This window comes from Columba livia, chromosome 18, assembly GCF_036013475.1.
Source record: "Columba livia isolate bColLiv1 breed racing homer chromosome 18, bColLiv1.pat.W.v2, whole genome shotgun sequence".
Lineage (NCBI taxonomy): Eukaryota > Metazoa > Chordata > Aves > Columbiformes > Columbidae > Columba > Columba livia.
Window position 1 is genome coordinate 13,731,623 of NC_088619.1, and position 17,771 is coordinate 13,749,393.

At 61.4% G+C, this 17,771-nt stretch overlaps 3 protein-coding genes across 6 annotated transcripts; all 3 read right to left on the reverse strand.

Annotated features, from left to right (window-relative positions):
- Window positions 1–974: 974 nt before the first annotated feature.
- MAFG (MAF bZIP transcription factor G) lies at window positions 975–6,357 on the reverse strand. Of its 3 annotated transcripts, none has more exons than XM_065034307.1 (3): window positions 6,211–6,357; window positions 2,464–2,525; window positions 975–2,376 (listed from the first exon to the last, which is right to left on the reverse strand). In XM_065034307.1, the coding sequence occupies exons 2-3, from the start codon at window positions 2,497–2,499 to the stop codon at window positions 1,924–1,926; spliced, it is 489 nt and encodes a 162-aa protein (XP_064890379.1). In that variant the 5' UTR covers window positions 2,500–2,525; window positions 6,211–6,357; the 3' UTR covers window positions 975–1,923. The 3 variants fall into 3 exon arrangements, with proteins under 3 accessions (XP_064890379.1, XP_064890380.1, XP_005508411.1); XM_065034308.1 differs by lacking the exon at window positions 6,211–6,357 and adding an exon at window positions 5,948–5,970; XM_005508354.3 differs by lacking the exon at window positions 6,211–6,357 and adding an exon at window positions 2,648–5,757.
- A 746-nt stretch (window positions 6,358–7,103) lies between these two features.
- PYCR1 (pyrroline-5-carboxylate reductase 1) lies at window positions 7,104–10,728 on the reverse strand. Of its 2 annotated transcripts, XM_065034275.1 has the most exons (8): window positions 10,520–10,728; window positions 10,382–10,452; window positions 10,115–10,294; window positions 9,817–9,886; window positions 9,313–9,503; window positions 8,662–8,754; window positions 8,146–8,309; window positions 7,104–8,046 (listed from the first exon to the last, which is right to left on the reverse strand). In XM_065034275.1, the coding sequence occupies exons 1-8, from the start codon at window positions 10,584–10,586 to the stop codon at window positions 7,887–7,889; spliced, it is 996 nt and encodes a 331-aa protein (XP_064890347.1). In that variant the 5' UTR covers window positions 10,587–10,728; the 3' UTR covers window positions 7,104–7,886. The 2 variants fall into 2 exon arrangements, with proteins under 2 accessions (XP_064890347.1, XP_064890348.1); XM_065034276.1 differs by lacking the exon at window positions 9,817–9,886 and having other exon boundaries at window positions 9,313–9,534; window positions 10,520–10,727.
- Window positions 10,729–11,436: 708 nt separating this feature from the next.
- MYADML2 (myeloid associated differentiation marker like 2) lies at window positions 11,437–17,092 on the reverse strand. The gene has a single exon (XM_065034283.1). The coding sequence runs from the start codon at window positions 14,870–14,872 to the stop codon at window positions 13,964–13,966; it is 909 nt and encodes a 302-aa protein (XP_064890355.1). The 5' UTR covers window positions 14,873–17,092; the 3' UTR covers window positions 11,437–13,963.
- Between the last annotated feature and the right edge of the window lie 679 nt (window positions 17,093–17,771).

The window sequence follows — 17,771 nt, forward strand, 5'->3', positions numbered from 1 at the left end:
AACCACCCAGCGCCGCGAACTGCGCCTCTCCGCAAGACCGCGGCTGCACTTGTGCCGTCCTGGTCTGCCCCTCTGCTCAGACTTCCAGCAGCCAGGAGACCACCCGGACCTCACCTCCATATCCTGCGTCTCCAAAACAACTCGGTTATCAGCCTTAATCTTTGGATAGGGGAGAGGGAGGCCAAAGTGTTTGTGGAAATAGAGCCTGGCCACAAAGAGCTTCTGAGTTGCACGTCTGAGCAACCCCAGCACCCGCAGGCAGAGCGGGGGCGGGCAGGACAGCGGCTGTGCTGCAGCGTCGTTTCGGCAACACGTGGACACTCGGCACAAGGGGCCACAGCTCAGCGCGGGCGCTGGTCCCGCGCTGCCCCGAGCGCAGGCTCGCCCCTCGTTAGACAAGTGGCAAAAGCCACACAAGTGCTGCCCGCTGGATCAATTCCAGAGTTCCATCAGTCTCCCCTAAACTTGGGCGGCTCTCCCTTGTGTCGCGGCTCCACCAGCACAGCGCTTCCCCGCTCAGGCGCCAGCCTGTGGCGGCGGCCGCCCGCACAAGCTGCCCGCGCTCCCGCCCGCGGAGCGGCGTCTCCCAGGCGGGCGCCACTGCTCCCTCGCAACAGCCGCTCAGCTTTGCCTTCAGGAACAGCAGCGGCTCTGCCCGCGTGCCAGAATCCTTCTGCAGACTTCCAAGAGGTTCCGAGCCAATCTCCGGCCGAGCTCGGGCCCGTGCCGGCAGCGCGAACGGCCGCCGGCGCAGAGGCAGCCGCTGGCAGCAGCGCCGCGTGCGAGCCCGGAGCGTAACACGAGGGGACACAACGGAAGCCAGCACAGTCAAGAATAAGTCACTTTTGGTACAATTGCAAAAAGATATCAAACAAGACTTGCCTCTTTTTTTGTCTTTTTTCCAAGTTTTATAAATAAAGTCTGATAACTCTTTATAAAAACTAACCTCAGAGCCACAAACAGTTTGCAGAAGGTTCATGAGAAATTTTAAAATTATTTATTTATTAACTTTTAACTACCAAAGACTCCGAGAATACTTCCCCATTTATATGGTCAAATATTCTCGCCCTCTCAGATAAAAAAGCTGACTATAAATACGCTCTCTCTTCTGTCCGATTTTAATTTTAAACTTAGATAATTTAATAACTCTTAAAATGATGTTTCTCTCTTTAAATAAAGGGCTATTTAACCACATAAACTGGTTGTGTAAACCATCACACTAGAGACACTGGATACCCTCAAAACACGGGAACAACTAGTGATTTTGGTCTTGTTCAGTGCAACACATTAGGCACAAAACCGGCCTGCAGCCAACGCGGTTCCCTCGCTCCCTCCCGGCCCCCTCGCTGGGCCACGACAGCGTCTCCCTCCCGCACGGCTACTCTACACGGCTAACGCGACACGTCTGGGGAACCCCTGCGGGGCACAGGCACACCTAGAAAGGAACGAAAACCCACGACACAGAACACCCCACCTGCAAGTACGGGCACCGAAGGAGACAGGAGCAGCAGCTCCGGGGCAGCAGTCGGGCACCGCGAGGCACCACATGGAGGAGTCAGGAGACAAAGCCTTTGGAAATGACCGAACACGGGGGGTCCCGGCCCCCGGGACGAAAGCCCTCCGGACCTTCCCCGCGCCACCGTCGCCCCCGCCGCAGGCTCTGGCTGGAAAAGCGGGATCCGGCAGCCCGTCCCGAGGGCCGCAGAGCGCCGGGCGGGAGGCTCTGCACAGCACGAGGGACGCGTCACCACTGCTCATACCAATCTGCACACGACAAAATAAAACCGGAGTGATCAGCAGGCCAGTCCTGGGCCAAGGAGAAGGAACCCGGACCCTTCTGGGGAGGGTTTGTGCTTTGGGGATTCCAGGCTGGTTTTGTGCCTAATTGCCCTGCACAGACAAGCTCAGGCAACACTCGCTTCACTAAGACCGGGCGTCCGTTTTGGATTTCACTATTGTGATGACACTAGTAGTCGCAACCTTGCCGGGGACGAGGGGGCCCATGCTGGAGGAGAGAGGCCCCCGCACAGGGGTCACAGGGCTCCGGGCCACGGTTCTGGCGAAGTTCTGGAGAGCCTCGTATTTGGAGCGGAGAGCATCGAGTTCCATTTTCATGCTGGCGTTCTCGGAGGCCAGCTTCTCCACTTCTTGCTGCAGCTCTGCCTTCTGCTTCTCCAGTTCCTCCTTCTGGGTGACACGCTTGACCCTGCAGCTGGCCGCGTAGCCGCGGTTCTTGAGCGTGCGCCGGCGCTGCTTCAGCTGGATGATCTCCTCCTTCGACAGGCCCCGCAGATGCTGGTTCAGCTCCCGCACCGACATGGTCACCAGCTCCTCGTCTGTCAAGCTGGTCCCATTCTCGCCTGGCTCCCGCTTCACCTGGCAGAGAAGGCGGCACACACTGGTGAAACAGAGCGAGCGCCTGCGCCCGCCGCCCGCCACCCTTCCCTTCGCCTCCCGCTTTACCTTCAAGGCCTTGTTTCCTTTGTTGGGGGTCGTCATAACACGACAGCCTTGTCACGCAGCTTCTGGAAGGGAAGGAAGGTCAGGTTAGCCCCCAGGACCCTGGGGCAGGGTCCAGCGCCGTGCTGCACATCCTGCTGCCCTCCCCAGGCAACACTCGACAAGCACCCGACCGAGCTGGACTCACGAGCGGCAGATCCTGTCCCTGAGCAGAAACCGCTGCCCTTCCACACCCCTACTCCCGCGGAGCCTTCATGGCAACGCTGGGGCTTTTTTTGCTTGGGGTGGGGGAAATTAAAAAACTAGGAGGAGTCAGAACACACGGAAGCCACGTTTTCAAAAATAGCCTGGCAGGCAGCAGGCTGGGTCCAGAGCACCGCTGCTCGGGGCCAGTCATGCTGACTCAGCACGCTGGCACTCGGCATCTCCCGCTCCCCATCCTTGTCACTCGGAGCACAGCACAGCACAGCAGCCGCTCGCTCCAACAGGTGCCCAGCTCGGAAACCACCCCGGAGAAGAGGCCCAACAGACCCCAGGTGGCCCAAGGTCACAGCCAGCACGGTCGGGGACACGCGGCCGCGGGGCGGGAGCGCAGGGAAGTCTTTGCTGCGCGGCGCCTGGCCGGGCACGCCGCCGACGGGACGCCGCCGCTGCGCCCCAGCCTCCGCGAACCCTGTCCGCGTCCCAGCAGAGCCAGCACGTACAGGTTCAAGTGGAAGTCCTGCACCCAACCCAAGGAACGGAAGGACCTGGCGCTGTGCTGGCCGGTGCCTTCGCCTCTCCCCCCACGCAAAGCTGACCCCGCCTGCAGGTCACAAGGTCCCTGTTGGTCCCTGCAATGCCAGGGCCCAGAACCACCTTCTCCCTCCCTTATCTTCAGAGCCAAGGTGTGCTCATCAGAAAACAAGGACTGAGGGTGGGCAGAGCCAGAGAGCAGACTCCTTCACTGCCACGGGGGACAGCACTTCCAACTGGTAAGAGCAATTCCCAGCTTGTTTCCACAGCGACTCACACCCAAGCTCCTGTGTCTGTCCCTACAAACCTCCTGCCCTCAGGCTCTTGTTCCGAGTGCTTTGCTAAATGTAAGAGGCACTGATGCACAGTTGTAGCCAAGAACCAGATCCACAAGTCAGCAAATACGAATTTACGCTCTTCCAGCAGCTGTGGCGCAGGCTGCCCCCAACGCACCTGCCGCCTCCCAGGGGCGAACGGGCCGGCGTCCCCAGGACACCAGCAGGGACGCGCCCAGCCCCGGCCTGCCAGGAGGAAGCTACTTATACCCAGAGGACAATGCTCGGCCGGTGAGATGTGCGCTGCAGCCCGGCAGGGCTGGCGCAGACAGAGTCCCTTTGCCACCCGAGGACGGCAGCGGCTGTCGCACAACAGACAGCACACAAGCAACTGCTTCATAAAATCAGTTCTTCACTCATTCCCACACTGCTGTGTTTTCTTCCTCTGCTCCTACTTGGCAAACGACGTGGCTGCTGGGAAGAGGGGACAAGGGACGAACAACTGGGGAGATCAGAAATGTCTCGCTTGCAGCACCTGTCTGCACCCTCCTCTGGTGAGCTAAGGAGCCGGGGGCAGGTACGGCCAGCTGGACCACAGAAATGTGTTTGCCTTGTGGCTCTAAAGAATTTCCAGCTGCCTGGCAAGCACCCAAGCTTGCTTCATTACATCAGAGCTGGAACAAACCAAACGAGGCAACAAACGTGCTGCATCAGGCAAGGTGCCAGGCAGAGAGCTCCTCGGGCAGCCCGGGGCACCGGCGGGTCCGGCTCTGCCACGGCAGCGGCTGTGGCTCCGGGCAGCGCTGCAAGGGGGCGAGGAGCCGTCAGCAGGCAGCAGAACGGCTGGTCCCGGTCCCCGACAACACCACTTCAACTTTGCTCGAACTCTTCAGCGTCACGGCATCTCTACCCAGAGGAGCCCGACCTCGTCAGGCAGACGCCTCCCACAACAGCCAGAGCTGCAGCAGGACCGTGCCCAAAAGCACCTGGGGATCCCTCCTCTCCTTGCCGCCTGCCCAGGGGATCAGGGTGAGGCGCAGCAACCCACAGGTCGGTCAGCAGAATGGGAGAAACAACCTGGGGACAAGTTGTTGACTGTTTTTTGAGTCCCATTTGAAGGATCAGAGACAGCTTGCAGAGAGGACACCCAAAGAACTGGCACTAAGACAGAGATCAAACTCGGTATAACTCTCCAGACTGCTGATTGCTCAGCTTTTGATAGCTTCCTGAAGAAAGATCACGCTGAGAAGTGCCAAACGCAATGACTGCAATGAAGAAAATGCAGTCTCAACACATTTCCCTGGAGCTCAAAAGGCCTGAACTCAGCACAAGCGCAGCCAACTCTCCGCTCAGCTCACAGGCAGCACAAGGGAGCTGACAGCACCGCGCATGATTCAACGCAGGCCCCATTCTCCACATTCCTGATCGTAGAACCGTGCCACGAGCCCCGTGTAAACACAGTGACGTCACCCATTCCAGCGCAGGCTGGCCCGGAGACGCGCGGGAGAGGGGCGGGGGTCGGGGGGACAGCGTCCTCGGGGGCAGGGAGGCAGGGGAACGGGCTGCGCTCCACAACGCGCCCCGCGGGCAGAGGAGCGCGGTTCGGCGGCAGCATCGCGCACGCCGCTCGAGAACACTCTCAGTGTGGCTTTTGTACTCAGTTCGCTTTCTTGTGAATTAGTTCACACAACCCTCCCAGGAACCCGAACAAATCGGCCGACTCCCCCGGTTACAAGTGAGTGCCCCCGCCCCTCGGGGGTCCCGGCTGGGCTCGCGTCCAGCCCAGGGCACTTTCCCGGCGATCTTCCCCTCAAGGAACGTGCGGTCCCAGCCGGCAGCCGCACGGCAGAGCCGGCTTCCCGTCCAGAGGGAACTGCCCCAGCTCCGGAGCCGCCGCCGCGCCGGGCAGCCCCTCCGGCTCCTCGCACCCACGGGCACCGGGGGCTCGGCGGGGCGGAGAGTCCGCCGGACCCCTCCGCACAGGAGCCAGAACCGCGCGCCCGTCCCCGCGGCCGACAGCTTGTTCCGGCTGGCACCGGCCGCGCTGAGCGGCGAGATGGCGGGGGCGAGGACAGCGGGGATGCGGGGCGGTCCCCCCGCGGCCGAGCCTCTGCCCGGGGAACCCAGAGACGCCCCGGCGGCTCGTCCCCCTGCCCGGACCTGCGCCTGCTCCCGCGGGAGGAGACCCGCCCCACACGAAGGGCGCGGGGGGAAGACACCGCTCGCTGAGGAGCCCCCGGGGCCGCCGGGGTCTCGCACCCGCCCGTGGCAGCGCCTCCGCCCCCGGGGACCCGCTGCGGGCCAGGCCGCGGCCGCGCCGAGCTCCGGCGTCACGGAGCAGCGGGCCGGGGCAGCGGGGCCGCGGGGCGGCGGGGCCGGGGGCAGCCGCGGGTGGGGGCGGGACGCGCCCGGGCGCCCGCCGGCAGCCCCGAGAGGCGGCGGGCGGGGACAGGGCCCAGACCGGCGGCCCCGCGCACCTGTTGCTCGGCCGCGGGGCGGGGGACAGGGGCGGGCGGCGCGGCGGGCGGCGCCGAGGCGGCCGCGGCCCCAGGTCCCCGCCGTGAGTCAGCGGCAGCAGCCCCGCGCGGCGCTCGCCGCCCCGCCGCGGCGGCCCCGGCCGCCATCCCGGGCCCGCCGCGCCCGCCCCGCCCCGGCCCGCCCCCGGGGACCGGCCCGCCGCCCCGCCCCGCCCGGTGCCAGGGCCGCGCCCGCCGCCGCAGCCCGGGCCGGTGGCGCTCACCTCCTCACGGGGCCGCCGGGCCGGGCCGGGCGGGGAGGCCGCGCTGGGAGGGACCGGGCCGCCGCGAGCCGCCGCCGCCGCTCACGGACGCGTCACGTGATGTTTGGGTCACGTGGCTCCATTCATGAAGCGCCCGGCGCAACCGCCCCGGCCCGCAGGGGGACGCGCGGGGGGCGGCGCCTGCGGGCCCGGCGGGGCGGGAGCGGGAGCTCCGGGCGTCTGCCCGCACCGGCAGCCGCGTCCGCCCCGGTGCGCTGCCAGGCGGCCCCGCGGCTGCCGGGCCAGCGGGGGGTGCCCGCCTCCTCGGGCTGCCGCGCGTGTCAGCGGTGCACGGCGGGGAGCAGCCGCGGCAGGGGGCGCCGCTCCCCAGGGGCTTCTCCCCGGGTCACTCTCTGCGCCTTCGCCCCGGTGCCGGGGAGCACGGCCGGTGCCGGGGCAACGCCGCGCCCGTGTCTCGGAGCCGCTGAGCGGCGCGGGGGGCACCGAGCGGGCCTGAACGGCTTTGGAGCAGCTCCCGGCGCCGGGGCCGGGCCCGACACGAGCCCGCTGGAAAGCGCCAACACCAGGGCCGGCTCTTCTGCTGTTCGTCTCATCTGCAGTGGCAGAAACACTGCAGAGCTTCAAGGGTGGGGACACTCGGGCTTTCCTCCTTCCCTTCTCTTTAAATCTCTGAAAACTGGCACAGAACCCCAGAATAACTTCGGTGTTGTTGCTCGGGAGCTATGGGTGACAAGGAAAACAGGCTGATAGGTTCCCGGTCCCACGCCAGACAAACCGGCCTCAAAGCCGCGTTTTCCGCACGCGCTGAGCGCGCTCGCTGTGGCAGCGCAAGGACCCACGGCTGCCGCCAGACACGGGACAGACCCGCTCCAACCAGCCCCAGCAGCTGCAGGTCTGTCACAGAAGCGGTTTATTATTTAAAGAGGAAGAGCAGTCGTGCCTATAGACATGGAAGGGGGAGCACCCACTACTCCGCCTGCCCAACCAGACAAGCCTGGCGAACGGCGAAGGAGGGACAGGGAGAGCAGCTCCCGGTTCCCCAAACCAGAGGGGGCAGGGAGAAGGGCTGGCCAGAAAAGAGTGAAACAGCGTGGTCCAGGCATTCGCACCGTCTGCCTCCCAGAGACGACGCAGACAGGGGACGGGACTGAGGCACTTTGGTCCCTTCTGAGAGGTGCTTGAGGGCCCAGCCTCTAACGGGGCGCACACCATCTCTGCAGCATCTGCCCTAGCTAAAGCAGACAGCGACAAGACACGAGCTCCTACAGCACACGCAGCATGGGGCAAGGGCGATCCAGGCCTGGTTCAAACCTTTTGAGATAAAAAGGCATTCTGAAAGGTCTTAAAAATCCCTATTAGAAACCATTTTTGCATGGGACACCACAAACACTGCCTGTCCTAAAAGTATCAAAGGCTTCTGGACAAGCAATGCCCCGATGAAGCCCTGATGCTGGTATCACCCCTGCCCAACAGGGAACAGCAAAGCCAGGGGCAGTTTGCACCAACCCCACTACAGGGTGAGACCCTCTTCTACAGCGTTGCGCTGCCCCACAGCTGCCACGAGCCCGGAGCCAGGGATGGGGACACCAGCGTTCAGAGCGAGCACTTTTCCTTCTACAAAAACTACAGGGCACGGAGGAGACCGATGGCCAGCACAGCCAGACTATGCAGCCCGGTCAGTTCTTCTTGCCGCCGGGGCTCTTATTGGTGAACAGACTGACTTTGCTGGTAGATGCCACGGACAGCGAAGGAGACTCCAGTTTCACCTTATCCAGCAAAGTCTTCTTTATGGCTGCCGGGGAGATCGTCTCCTGGTCTGCCACATGCTGCAGCTCCCTGCAATGAGGCAGTAGGAGAGAAAGACATAGCAAAAGGAGGAGACGGGGAGCGTGGGGGCAGGTTCTGCAGGCGCGCCGGCACCTCCCCGGTGCCCACCTTGTCCGGATGCACGAAGCCTCAACAGCGTTGATCAGGAGCGAGCGAAAGCCCCCGCTCTCCAGGAAGTGCAGGGCATGGATGGTGGCTCCTCCGGGCGAGCAGACGTTGTCCTTCAGCTGACCAGGATGCTGCTCAGATTCCAGCAGCATTTTGGCAGCACCCTGTAGCAAGGAAAACAGCCATCAGTGCTCTGGCTGAGGAACCGACCGTCAAATACTCCTGTTCTCCAGTACCCAGAGCAGCACCTCACGCAGCGTGCAAAACTGGGCTCCTGCCCGAGGGCCACTACCAGGCTGCCAAAACTCCTTCCCCAGGCCCAGCTCCCACACCACCCGCAGATTGCTGCAGACATCTCCTGCATCCCCTCACCCGAAACTGCCGGCAGCCAAACCCAACACAGTTTGTTAAGCAGACTCAGGAAGAGAACTGAGATCACTTTGAACCGTGCTGTGCAGAATACACCGCGCAGAGCAGGCACAGCCCCAGATCTGTCCTGGAGGTGGAAATACTGACCAGCAAAGCCTGTGCTCCCAGCCGCACTGCCAGCCTGCGAGGAAGCCCCATCTTCACTCCCCCATCCGCCAGAGCATCCAGGGCAGTGAACGCCTGAGACCGGACAGAGGAAAAACGTGACTCGGTGTCTCTACTCCAAGACTGATATCCTCAGGGAGGAGAGAACCCAGAGCGCCAGGATCACACCATGTCTCCTGTCGCTGACACACTTGACAAGAGCCGCCTCGGTACTGCACAGGGGCCGTGCCAGGCTTCCCGCCCTCTGGTTCCAGCTCAGGAGTGCGAGAAACTCAGCTTCTGTGTCATACTGACTACAGACCCACATTTTGCAGCACGGACGTGGGTGGGCTGGACTGGATGATCTCCAGAGGTCCCTTCCAACCCTAGCCCTTGTGTGCTGCTGTGAGCCTGTGACACGTGGACACTGCACACCAGCTGTGGACTCCAGACTCATCTGATTGATAACACACCTTTGTTGTTGACCCAGACTGGCTATAAGCTGGTTATGAACTGGACACCTGTATTGCATGTCCCATCACGAATGTGACAAGAAAAACAAGAAATGACAAATGGAAGTTGCACAGGCTTTCAGCGCATGCAGAGCCTACTGCTCTCCCCAGGAGTGCCACAAGTTGAGGAAGCAGCACATACATACGCTGGGCCACTGCCACTGAGCCCTGTTACGGCGTCTATCAGGTCCTCTTCCACCTCGGTGCAGAAGCCGACACTGGCCATCAGTTGCTCCAAGAGCTTCCCGTCCTCCACATCCGCATGAGTCCCAGTGGCATAGACTGTAGCGCCTTCCCGGACAATCACAGGGGTGTTGGTCATACACCTGATCACTTTTGGTGTGGGGCAGAAGGTAGAGAGTTTCTTAGGGCAGAAAATTATTCGAGAAAGAGACAAAGAAAGGAAGGAGAAAAATGAGCTTTAATGCGTGTCTGGCATACCAGGCAGGCTGTCTAGGAAGGGACTCCCCAGGGGCAAGAACAACACAAGCTGAGGGAAGGGCCTCCCGTACGGCAAACTCCCTGCTTTGAGCCAAAGCAGCACAACCTCAAACGTGAAGTCTTCTGCAGTACCAGCAAATAGGAACGTGGGCAGAGCTGCCATTGGGAACAACACCCTGAACGCCTCGTTCCCACCTCAACTCACAAGTCCCAAAAGCAGCTCCTGCAGACACTGAGCACCACGTCTGCAGAAACCCGGGGGAGATGACCCAGCTCTGCTGAGAGAAAGAACATCTGACAGCGCCTCATGTAACAAAAGACCTGGCACAAAGACTTTCTCTGATCACAGGCAAAGGTGATCCAAGCAACCAGTTGGCTGCAGCACGAGTTTGGCCCTAGGAAGCACAAGCGACGTGTGTCCCTCGCAGCAGCTCCCGAGGCACCGGAGCAGCAGGACCGGCCCAGGCCGGTGTCTCACGGTCCCCAGCCCCGACAGCCCTCACCTTCTCGATGGAGCTAATGGTGACACCGGCCGCGCAGGAGACCACAATGTGGCGGGGCTCGATGTCGGGGCCCACTTCCTCCAGGATGAAGGGGATGATGGGCGGCTTCACGGCCAGGAACAGGACGTCGCTGCTCTTCACCGTGTCCTTGTTGCTCACCGTGAAGTTCACGCCCATTTTCTGCAGCGGTTGGGGACAAACGGCACCGCTGTCGCCCGGGGCGGCCCGCGGGGGGAGCGCCGCCGCCCGCCGCCCGCCCGCACTCACCCGCAGCCCGCTCACGGTGGGCAGGTCGGTGTCCGGGGAGCTCGCCGTGATCTTGTGCGCGGCCAGGATCCCTGCGAACGGCACCGCGTGTCAGCGCCAGCGGCTCGGCGGCCCGGCGCCGCCCGCCCCCGAACCCACCTGCCGCCGTGAAGCCCCTGGCCAGGGCGAAGGCGAGCTGCCCGGCGCCGATAAACCCCACGCTCATGGCGGGCGCAGCAGCAGCAGCAGCAGCAGCAGCAGGAGCAGCAGCAGCCACAGCAGCCGCAGCCCGGGTCCCGTTCCCGCCGCCCCCGCCGCCTCCACGTGGCCGCGCGCCGCGCAGAGAGGCGGTGCCGCGTGGCAGCGGGGCGGGGCGCCGGCGCGCAGCAAATCGGCGAGCGGTGGGGCGGAGCCTCGGCAGCCTCCCTCCAGTCAGGGACGAGGGGCGTGGCCACCGGCGCGGCGCTCGGCAGCTATTGGCGCAACCGGCGTCGGGTGTTGCATCATTCACCGCCTACGGGCGCCGTGTGTTACGCCGCGCCGCCAGGCGGCGCTGGCGCCCCGCCGCAGCCACGGGCGGCAGCGCGCGCCCTTCTGGAAGCTTCGGGCGGCGCCTCCCGGGTTCCCGGTTCATCCCGGTATCGGCCCCGAGCGGCCCGGCCGGGGGCACTTATCCCCGCCGCCCGGTGACCCCCCGGGTTGTGCCGCCGAGAGCCGGGTGTCGCGGCGGGACCCCGGGCGCCCTGCAGAACTGTCACCTGCCGCGCGGGTCGGGCTTTCTCTCCTCTTTGCCGCGTTTCTTCCTGTTCCGTTGACAAAGGAGCCTCGGTGTGCCCGGGGTGTGCTGGGCACCGAACCGGCCTGCGGCACCGAACCGGCCCCAGCCCCTCGCGCATCCCGGTGGGGCTGGACGCGCCGCGAGCCGCGCGGGCCGGCTGCCGACACAACCCGCGACTCCGAGCGGGCGCGCTGACGTCCCGACGCGAGTTTGCCGAAAGAGGATTAGGGGGTCTTGGGAAGCCTGTTTTATGGCAAGTTACTTGACCCCGATTTATTAATTAAGGGGAAAGGCGAGCTCTGGAAATGGAGGAGGTTTTAATTAAGTGAATCATGACAGGGCTGGTTGGTAAACTCACATTAAACAGATATCGGATGTTCTCTGCCCTAGATTGGGCAATCTCATAGTTTCCAATGGTTAGTGTTTTAACCACTGAAGCATGAGGTTTGGGGTTGTTTTTTCCTCCTAAAAGAAGGGATTGTTGTCCACACGATCTTTTTTTGCCATTTTGACCATGCTAACATTTTTTGCTCAGTCTTTGGCTGGCAGATGAGAAAGCTAAATCTGAACACGCTGTTCTTGGCACTGACTTGTCTTCTCGATGATTTCCGTGTTCAATCCTGTTTCCTCCTTATTGCGAAGACACTAAATGTCACCCCCGTTGTCTCCCAGTTACCTGTTTCTCTTGGGCCCTTCGCCGTGTCCCTGGCACTGGATGAGTTACGTAGCTGAAGAAAGCGCGAGCCGTCTGAGGACCTTGGTGACCGCGCTCAGCACCCGAGAGACTCGCAGCGTCGCCCCTGGGGACCAGCGGCCCCTGCCTGGGCGCCTGCCGTGCACCCCCGCCCCCCGGCAGACGCTTTCGGTAGGAAATATTCCTGGGGTTGCAGGTTTAATTCTATAGCAGAAGCCATGATGGTCCACAGTCACCCGTTTGTGTGTGACACGGCCTCATCTGGGCAGGCTGACTGGTTTAAAGGAATCAGTCAGAAGCGCTCAAGGCTCCTCTGCGGTCACCGCCCTCTCCAGCACAAAGGCATTTCTTTTCCCAAGTTAGCGTTTCTCATTTGTACAACCCCTTCATTTGTTGCGTGGCAAGAAATAAAGCTCTCCGGTTGCGTTTTACGTGGACAGCCGGTGGAGCTGGGTCCTGCCCGGGCCGGCGGCCGCCCCCGCCGCCTCCCGCCTCCCGGCCCGCACGGGGACTGGCGGGAGAGAACCGCCCGGCGGCCGCTCGGCGCGCCCCGAGCGCGTTCCTGACCCGTTCCCTGCGCTCTTCGTTCAGCGGCTGAAAGCTGCTCCTTCCTTGGGAGCAGAATCAGCCAACACAACCTGTCCCAACCGCTTTTTCCTTTGCTTTCCAAACCCTGTACAAAGCACTGATGAAAAGTGGATTTCCTTCCTTTTTCCTGAGTGGCTGTGCTACGAGGAATGTCAGTCTGAGGTCTTGGCGGTCTTGTCTATGTACTTTTTTGGGGCTATGTTCAGGCTTTAAACATCACAATGAACTGAGCTGTGCTTTCTGACAGAAAGCAGAAGGGCTACGTCTGGGGAAATAAAAGCTGCATGGAAAGCCAGATGAAAGTACACAAATATCTGGAGATGTAGCGAGTCTGCCCTTCAGCTTTAATTTGCTTAAAAAATGAATCTTGCTTCTGACAGTCACCTACTTCAGATATTAATCAAACCAACCTAGTCTGCTTGCTTTCTGCACGAGCACTCAGAGCACGCAGAGCACTCTGCCTTCTCCCTGCATCACAAAGTCACATTGCACCCTGTGCAGCCTGGAGCCGGAGCCGCGCTCTGCGGGGCTCCAGCGCCCGCGCTCGCCGGCTGGGCCGGGGCCGCGCAGCGCGCTGGTGAGAGCGGGGAGTCCGGCGCCTGGCCGAGCCTGCGCTCCCCGTTTGGTGCCATCGGACACAAGTTTTGTCACGTCCCGTCCCATCCGCGACCCCCAGTTTGGGCTTTTATCCAGCACTGCGAGAACAATTCATCTCCACATTCTTTTATCCATCTCCCCCCGCAAATTTATCTTTAAGCTTTCGCAAAAATGTTATTGACATCAGTACAAAGAAACCGTGGCATACAAACAGAGACAAAGCACCTGCCAAGGTCCCTTCTGGTCCCGCTTGTGCGAGGACGCCAGGTTCCGCTCGTTGTTTCGCAGGTCGCTCTGTTCTGCGCCGTTTCACGGCTGTACAGCCCAAATCCACGCATTTTCATTTCTGCAGTGACTCGGTGTTGGCTAAATAGGAACATCCCATGCTTGAGGATATTATCTGTGTGCGGTAAACTGCAAAGGAGAGGAGGGCGAAGGACTGGTAATCTTCAAAATACTATTGCAACTGTGAAGTTCTCAGAAACGTCCCGGCTGGAATTTCCCACACTTGCAAGCATGTCGGGTCTGACCACACAGCCCAGACCAACCCAGACTGCGAGGCTTGTTTTCCAGCTCCAGAGCTGCCGTTCCTTGCCGCAGCTTTTAACTTTCCCACTTCCTGGGTAGTCACTGGGTTACAGCTCAGAGCTGGTAACAGTTCAAAACCCGCGGCGTGGCTGCCGATGGTGGATGGTGGATGGTCGGGGGTGGGCGCGCGGGCGGCTGCGGCAGCGAGCGCGCGGCCGCCGGGAGGAGCCGCTCCGCAGGCTCTGCCTGGGCTCCGAGGCGGACGGTGCGGTGGGGAGGTGGCCCCCCCGCTGCAGGTCCTTCATTGGCTGCTCTGGTCAGGCTTGACCTTGGTTGATGCTTTTCGTGCACGTCCCGATCAGCGCCGCCTTCCCGCCTCACCCCGCGGCCGCTGCGGCTCCGCAGCGGCAGAACCGTCTCAGAGGTGCGAGACGAAGCGGATGCGCTGGGAGTACGCCAGGTCCGCCACGTAGAGCAGCAGGTTGACGTAGGTGAAGATGGCGACCACCAGCTGGCTGTCCCAGGGGCACTTGCCCTTGGCGCAGGCGCCGGGGCGCCGCGGGGAGCCGTACTTGCTGTCGAAGCAGAAGACCGGCCAGATGACGGCGGCACTGACGTACAGCAGCACGGCCCCGAGGGTGTAGACCACCACCGAGCGCTCGAAGGGGAACCACGGCAAGGCCGTCCTACCTGTGACGCTGAAGGCCACCACCACCACCGTCACCACGAAGCAGAAGCTGTAGACGGCCACGCACCACTGCGTCGCCACGTGCTTGCTGTACTGGCTGTCGTTTACCAGCGCCCCAAAGATGATGCAGGCCACAAACGCCTGCACGATTTTCAGGAGCCCGGAGACGGTGGCCATGTAGCTGGTGACTTGTCCCGGTTTCGCCCTGGTGAAGAACACCTCGGCGGCATACGCGGTGAACAGGAGCCCCGCGAAGACACTGGCCGCGATGCGGAAGTCTCTCACCTCACAGCCGATGGGGTAACAGCCCAGCTGGACGAAGTAGAGCGGGTAGATCACCGCGGCCGTGACGGACATGAGCGTGGCAAGCATGGCAAAAGCGGCCGTGAAGTTTCCCCAGGAAATGCTCAGGCAGCTGTGCAGGTGCGTGAATTCGCAGGTGATGATGAAGACAGTGATGGCGAAGCAGAAGGTCCAGACGAACATGCAGAAAGTGCCGTACGCCGCGCTGAATCCCCCCTGGTGAGCAACCAGGCTGAACGTGGTGCATCCAAACGTCATCTGCAGCAAACGAGCGATTCCCACAGGGGACGTCACGGCAGCCGTGTTCAGATACGGCCCTCCCGTGCTCTCCATCATCCTCCCAGTCCCGCAGACAATGCCCTTCAGGACCCCCCAGATGCCCTTTCAGGGTCCTGCTCCTTTGTCCGAGCCACTGCCGGTACCGGCCTGGCGGAGCGGCAGCCGAGTCCCCGCCGCCCTCTGCTGCTGCCGGGAGCTGCCGCGCGAGATGCTGCGTGTGCGTCCTGGCAGCTTCGGCTGCTGCAGGGAGGGACGGCTGCTCTGCCCGCGGCGCTGCGATCGGCTCCGCTGCGATCGGCTCCGCTGCCGCGGGTCTCGGACCTGCCCCGCGCCTGCTCCCTCCGCTGTCTCCGTTCCCCCACAGTGGCCGACGGGATCACTTTCTCCCCGGAGGGTGACATTTATACCATTTTAGCTCTGCAGCTGTGGCTCTCTGCTGCGCTGTTTGCAGGCACCTCGGTGTATAAATAGGGGCTATATTAATAGTTCTGGAATGAGTCCTGCCCCCCTCAACTGCCATGAGCTGCTGTTATTTAACACTGAAACTGCGAGCTCCGTCAGAGGCTCCCGATTATCATCCTGCCGTTCCCCTGACGCGTTCGGGTCACCGAACCCGCCGCTGTCCCACGGACGCTGGGCCGTGGCGGGAGCTGCGCCCCGGAGCCCCAGCCCAGCGCGGGGGCACGAGCCCCGTGAAGGGGTTTGGCCGGGGCTGCGGTAAACGCTGACTCACCGCTGCGCGTGAGGCGTTCACCTGCCGGCTCTGAGCAGCAGCCAGAGCACCAGGCTGTGGGCTCCCAGCGCTGCACCTCGCTGCCCCATGAACTCCTCCCGTCTCTGTTTTACTTACACAGGACCAGTTATTCTTGTATCTCTGAATGCTGAAACCAAATAAAATTGTAAAAACCAAAACAAAATGATAAAACAACAACCAAACAAAAAACCTGCTTTGATATTCTTAGCTCTGTTTTGGAACAGAGATCTCACTCTGCAGTGTCAAACCCTCCTCCTGCTCCATCAGGGCTTGCCGCAGTAGCCATTTCTGGCATACATTTCCCAGACTTGGCCTCAACCCAAAAGTCTCTTCATTCTAATTCTAAAAGCCCCTGAAAAGAATTCTGATGTAGTTTCAGAATGGGGAAAAGAAAAAACACAACACAGTAGAAAAGTTCCTTGCTCAGCTCAGCACCGCTGGCTCCGCACCCACCGGCCAGCATGGCACCCACTGGCACGGACGCGGGGCCGTCCCAGTACGGATGTGGGGCCGTCCCAGACACGACACAGGGCTGTCCTGGAGCTCAGCACCACTGCAGGGACCCAGCCTGACCATGGCCAGCCCAGAGCCTTAAAACCCTTCAAATGGTTCAAGATCATCATCAGCTGTGCTGACAGGGTCTGTAACTGGGAGTTGTCATCAAGCCTCATGCTCGGTAACAACAGTAATTGCTTAATATCATTATTTCTTATTCCTATATTAATGTAATTATGTGACACCTACCAATGAATTGCCACGAGACACCAGATACTCTAAAGAAGAGCTGACGAGAGCACTTTATCCTGCACAACTGCTCTGCCAGCTGGATCACGACACTAATCTCAGATTTTAAAAGAAACAGCAGCAAAGTTGCACCTGGCAGGGATTGTTTCTGACCTGGAGTCACCACTGGTGTGACCTGTGCTGCAGGCGCGCGCGGTTGTACCCACGAGCGGCGGCACTGACGGCTGAGCAGCCGGGCCCGGGGACCGGGCGGGAGCCGTTTGGAGCAGTGCTGCTGCTGAAAGCCGCTTGGGCTGCAGCTGAGGCTTAAGATGAGAGACAAACGGAGACACACGCGGGTGACAGCAGGGATGCTGACGGGAAAAACCAAAGGCCACAGCAGCCCAGCAGCTCACGGTCAGCATCTGGGAACCAGGGATAACTTTATGGGATTATTCACATGACAACAGTACACATTTTGTGGATGTTACGGCAAAATTATACCTACCCTCAGCTTTGTCACCATCTGGTAACCTCACTGTCTCTTGCACAAGAACCCCTCCCACTTTCCTTAACAAAGCCTCTGGCCTGAATGAACAAAACATGCATTCATTTGGGGTGGAAGTTGAACAATTAACATCACAACAACCAGGAAATGCAGCCAGAGCCAAGAAGCGCAGGTGAAGTGAAGTGAAGTGCTCTCACCCGGGTCCTGCCCTTCCTGGCTCGGGCGCTGACCCCTCAGCGCCGGCAAACTGCAGGCTGCCCGGCTGGGCGCCGCGGTCCGGCCCGCGGGGCGCGATGTGGCCGCGGCTGCCGGGCTCTCGCCGCCCCGGCTGGGGACGCTGCTGTCCCCGTGCGGCCTCGGCCGCGCTCTGTGGCACCTAAACCAGCTGAAATCACAGGCGTCGCGTTTCTTCTCGAGCAGCGGACGGAGGCAGCGGCTCTGCGCTCCCGGCTGCTGGCGGGCCCCGTGCCCGGTCTGGACCTGTTCGCATACAGATCTATACGTCCTGCTCTCGGCTTGTGACTTCTTGGTTGCATCTGAATTCCGTTCACTCATGTGATGCTTTTGGAGACGTGTCTGTCTCAGGGAGGAAGCTTCTCCTCCAGTCACAAGATCTGAGAGTACAAACACATGGTGCTGTATTTTCCAGCCTTGCCCTATTTTGAAAGCGCATGGAATTTTTCTAGAATCAGGCCCTAATTTTCTGTGGCCTACACGTTGTGTAACCACACAAGCACAAGCAAAGTCGGTACCAAGAACTGGTGCAGAATGGATGTAAATCCAGCCCCCGTGCAGGTTTGTGTGCTCGGCCGTGCAGAGTGGGTGTAAATCCAGCCCCCGTGCAGGTTTGTGTGCTCGGCCGTGCAGAGTGGGTGTAAATCCAGCCCCCGTGCAGGTTTGTGTGCTCGGCCGTGCAGAGTGGGTGTAAATCCAGCCCCCGTGCAGGTTTGTGTGCTCGGCCGTGCAGAGTG

Coding starts and splice junctions, on each gene's coding strand:
- MAFG (XM_065034307.1), bottom strand. CDS start 2,499: ATGACGACCCCCAACAAAGGAAACAAGGCCTTGAAG. Junction 2,377..2,463: donor AAGGAAACAAGGCCTTGAAG/GTAAAGCGGGAG, acceptor CTTCTCTGCCAG/GTGAAGCGGGAGCCAGGCGA.
- PYCR1 (XM_065034275.1), bottom strand. CDS start 10,586: ATGAGCGTGGGGTTTATCGGCGCCGGGCAGCTCGCCTTCGCCCTGGCC. Junction 8,755..9,312: donor GTGGCAGTGGCCCAGCGTAT/GTATGTGCTGCT, acceptor GTCCGGTCTCAG/GCGTTCACTGCCCTGGATGC. Junction 8,047..8,145: donor GCTTCGTGCATCCGGACAAG/GTGGGCACCGGG, acceptor GCCTCATTGCAG/GGAGCTGCAGCATGTGGCAG.
- MYADML2 (XM_065034283.1), bottom strand. CDS start 14,872: ATGATGGAGAGCACGGGAGGGCCGTATCTGAACACGGCTGCCGTGACG.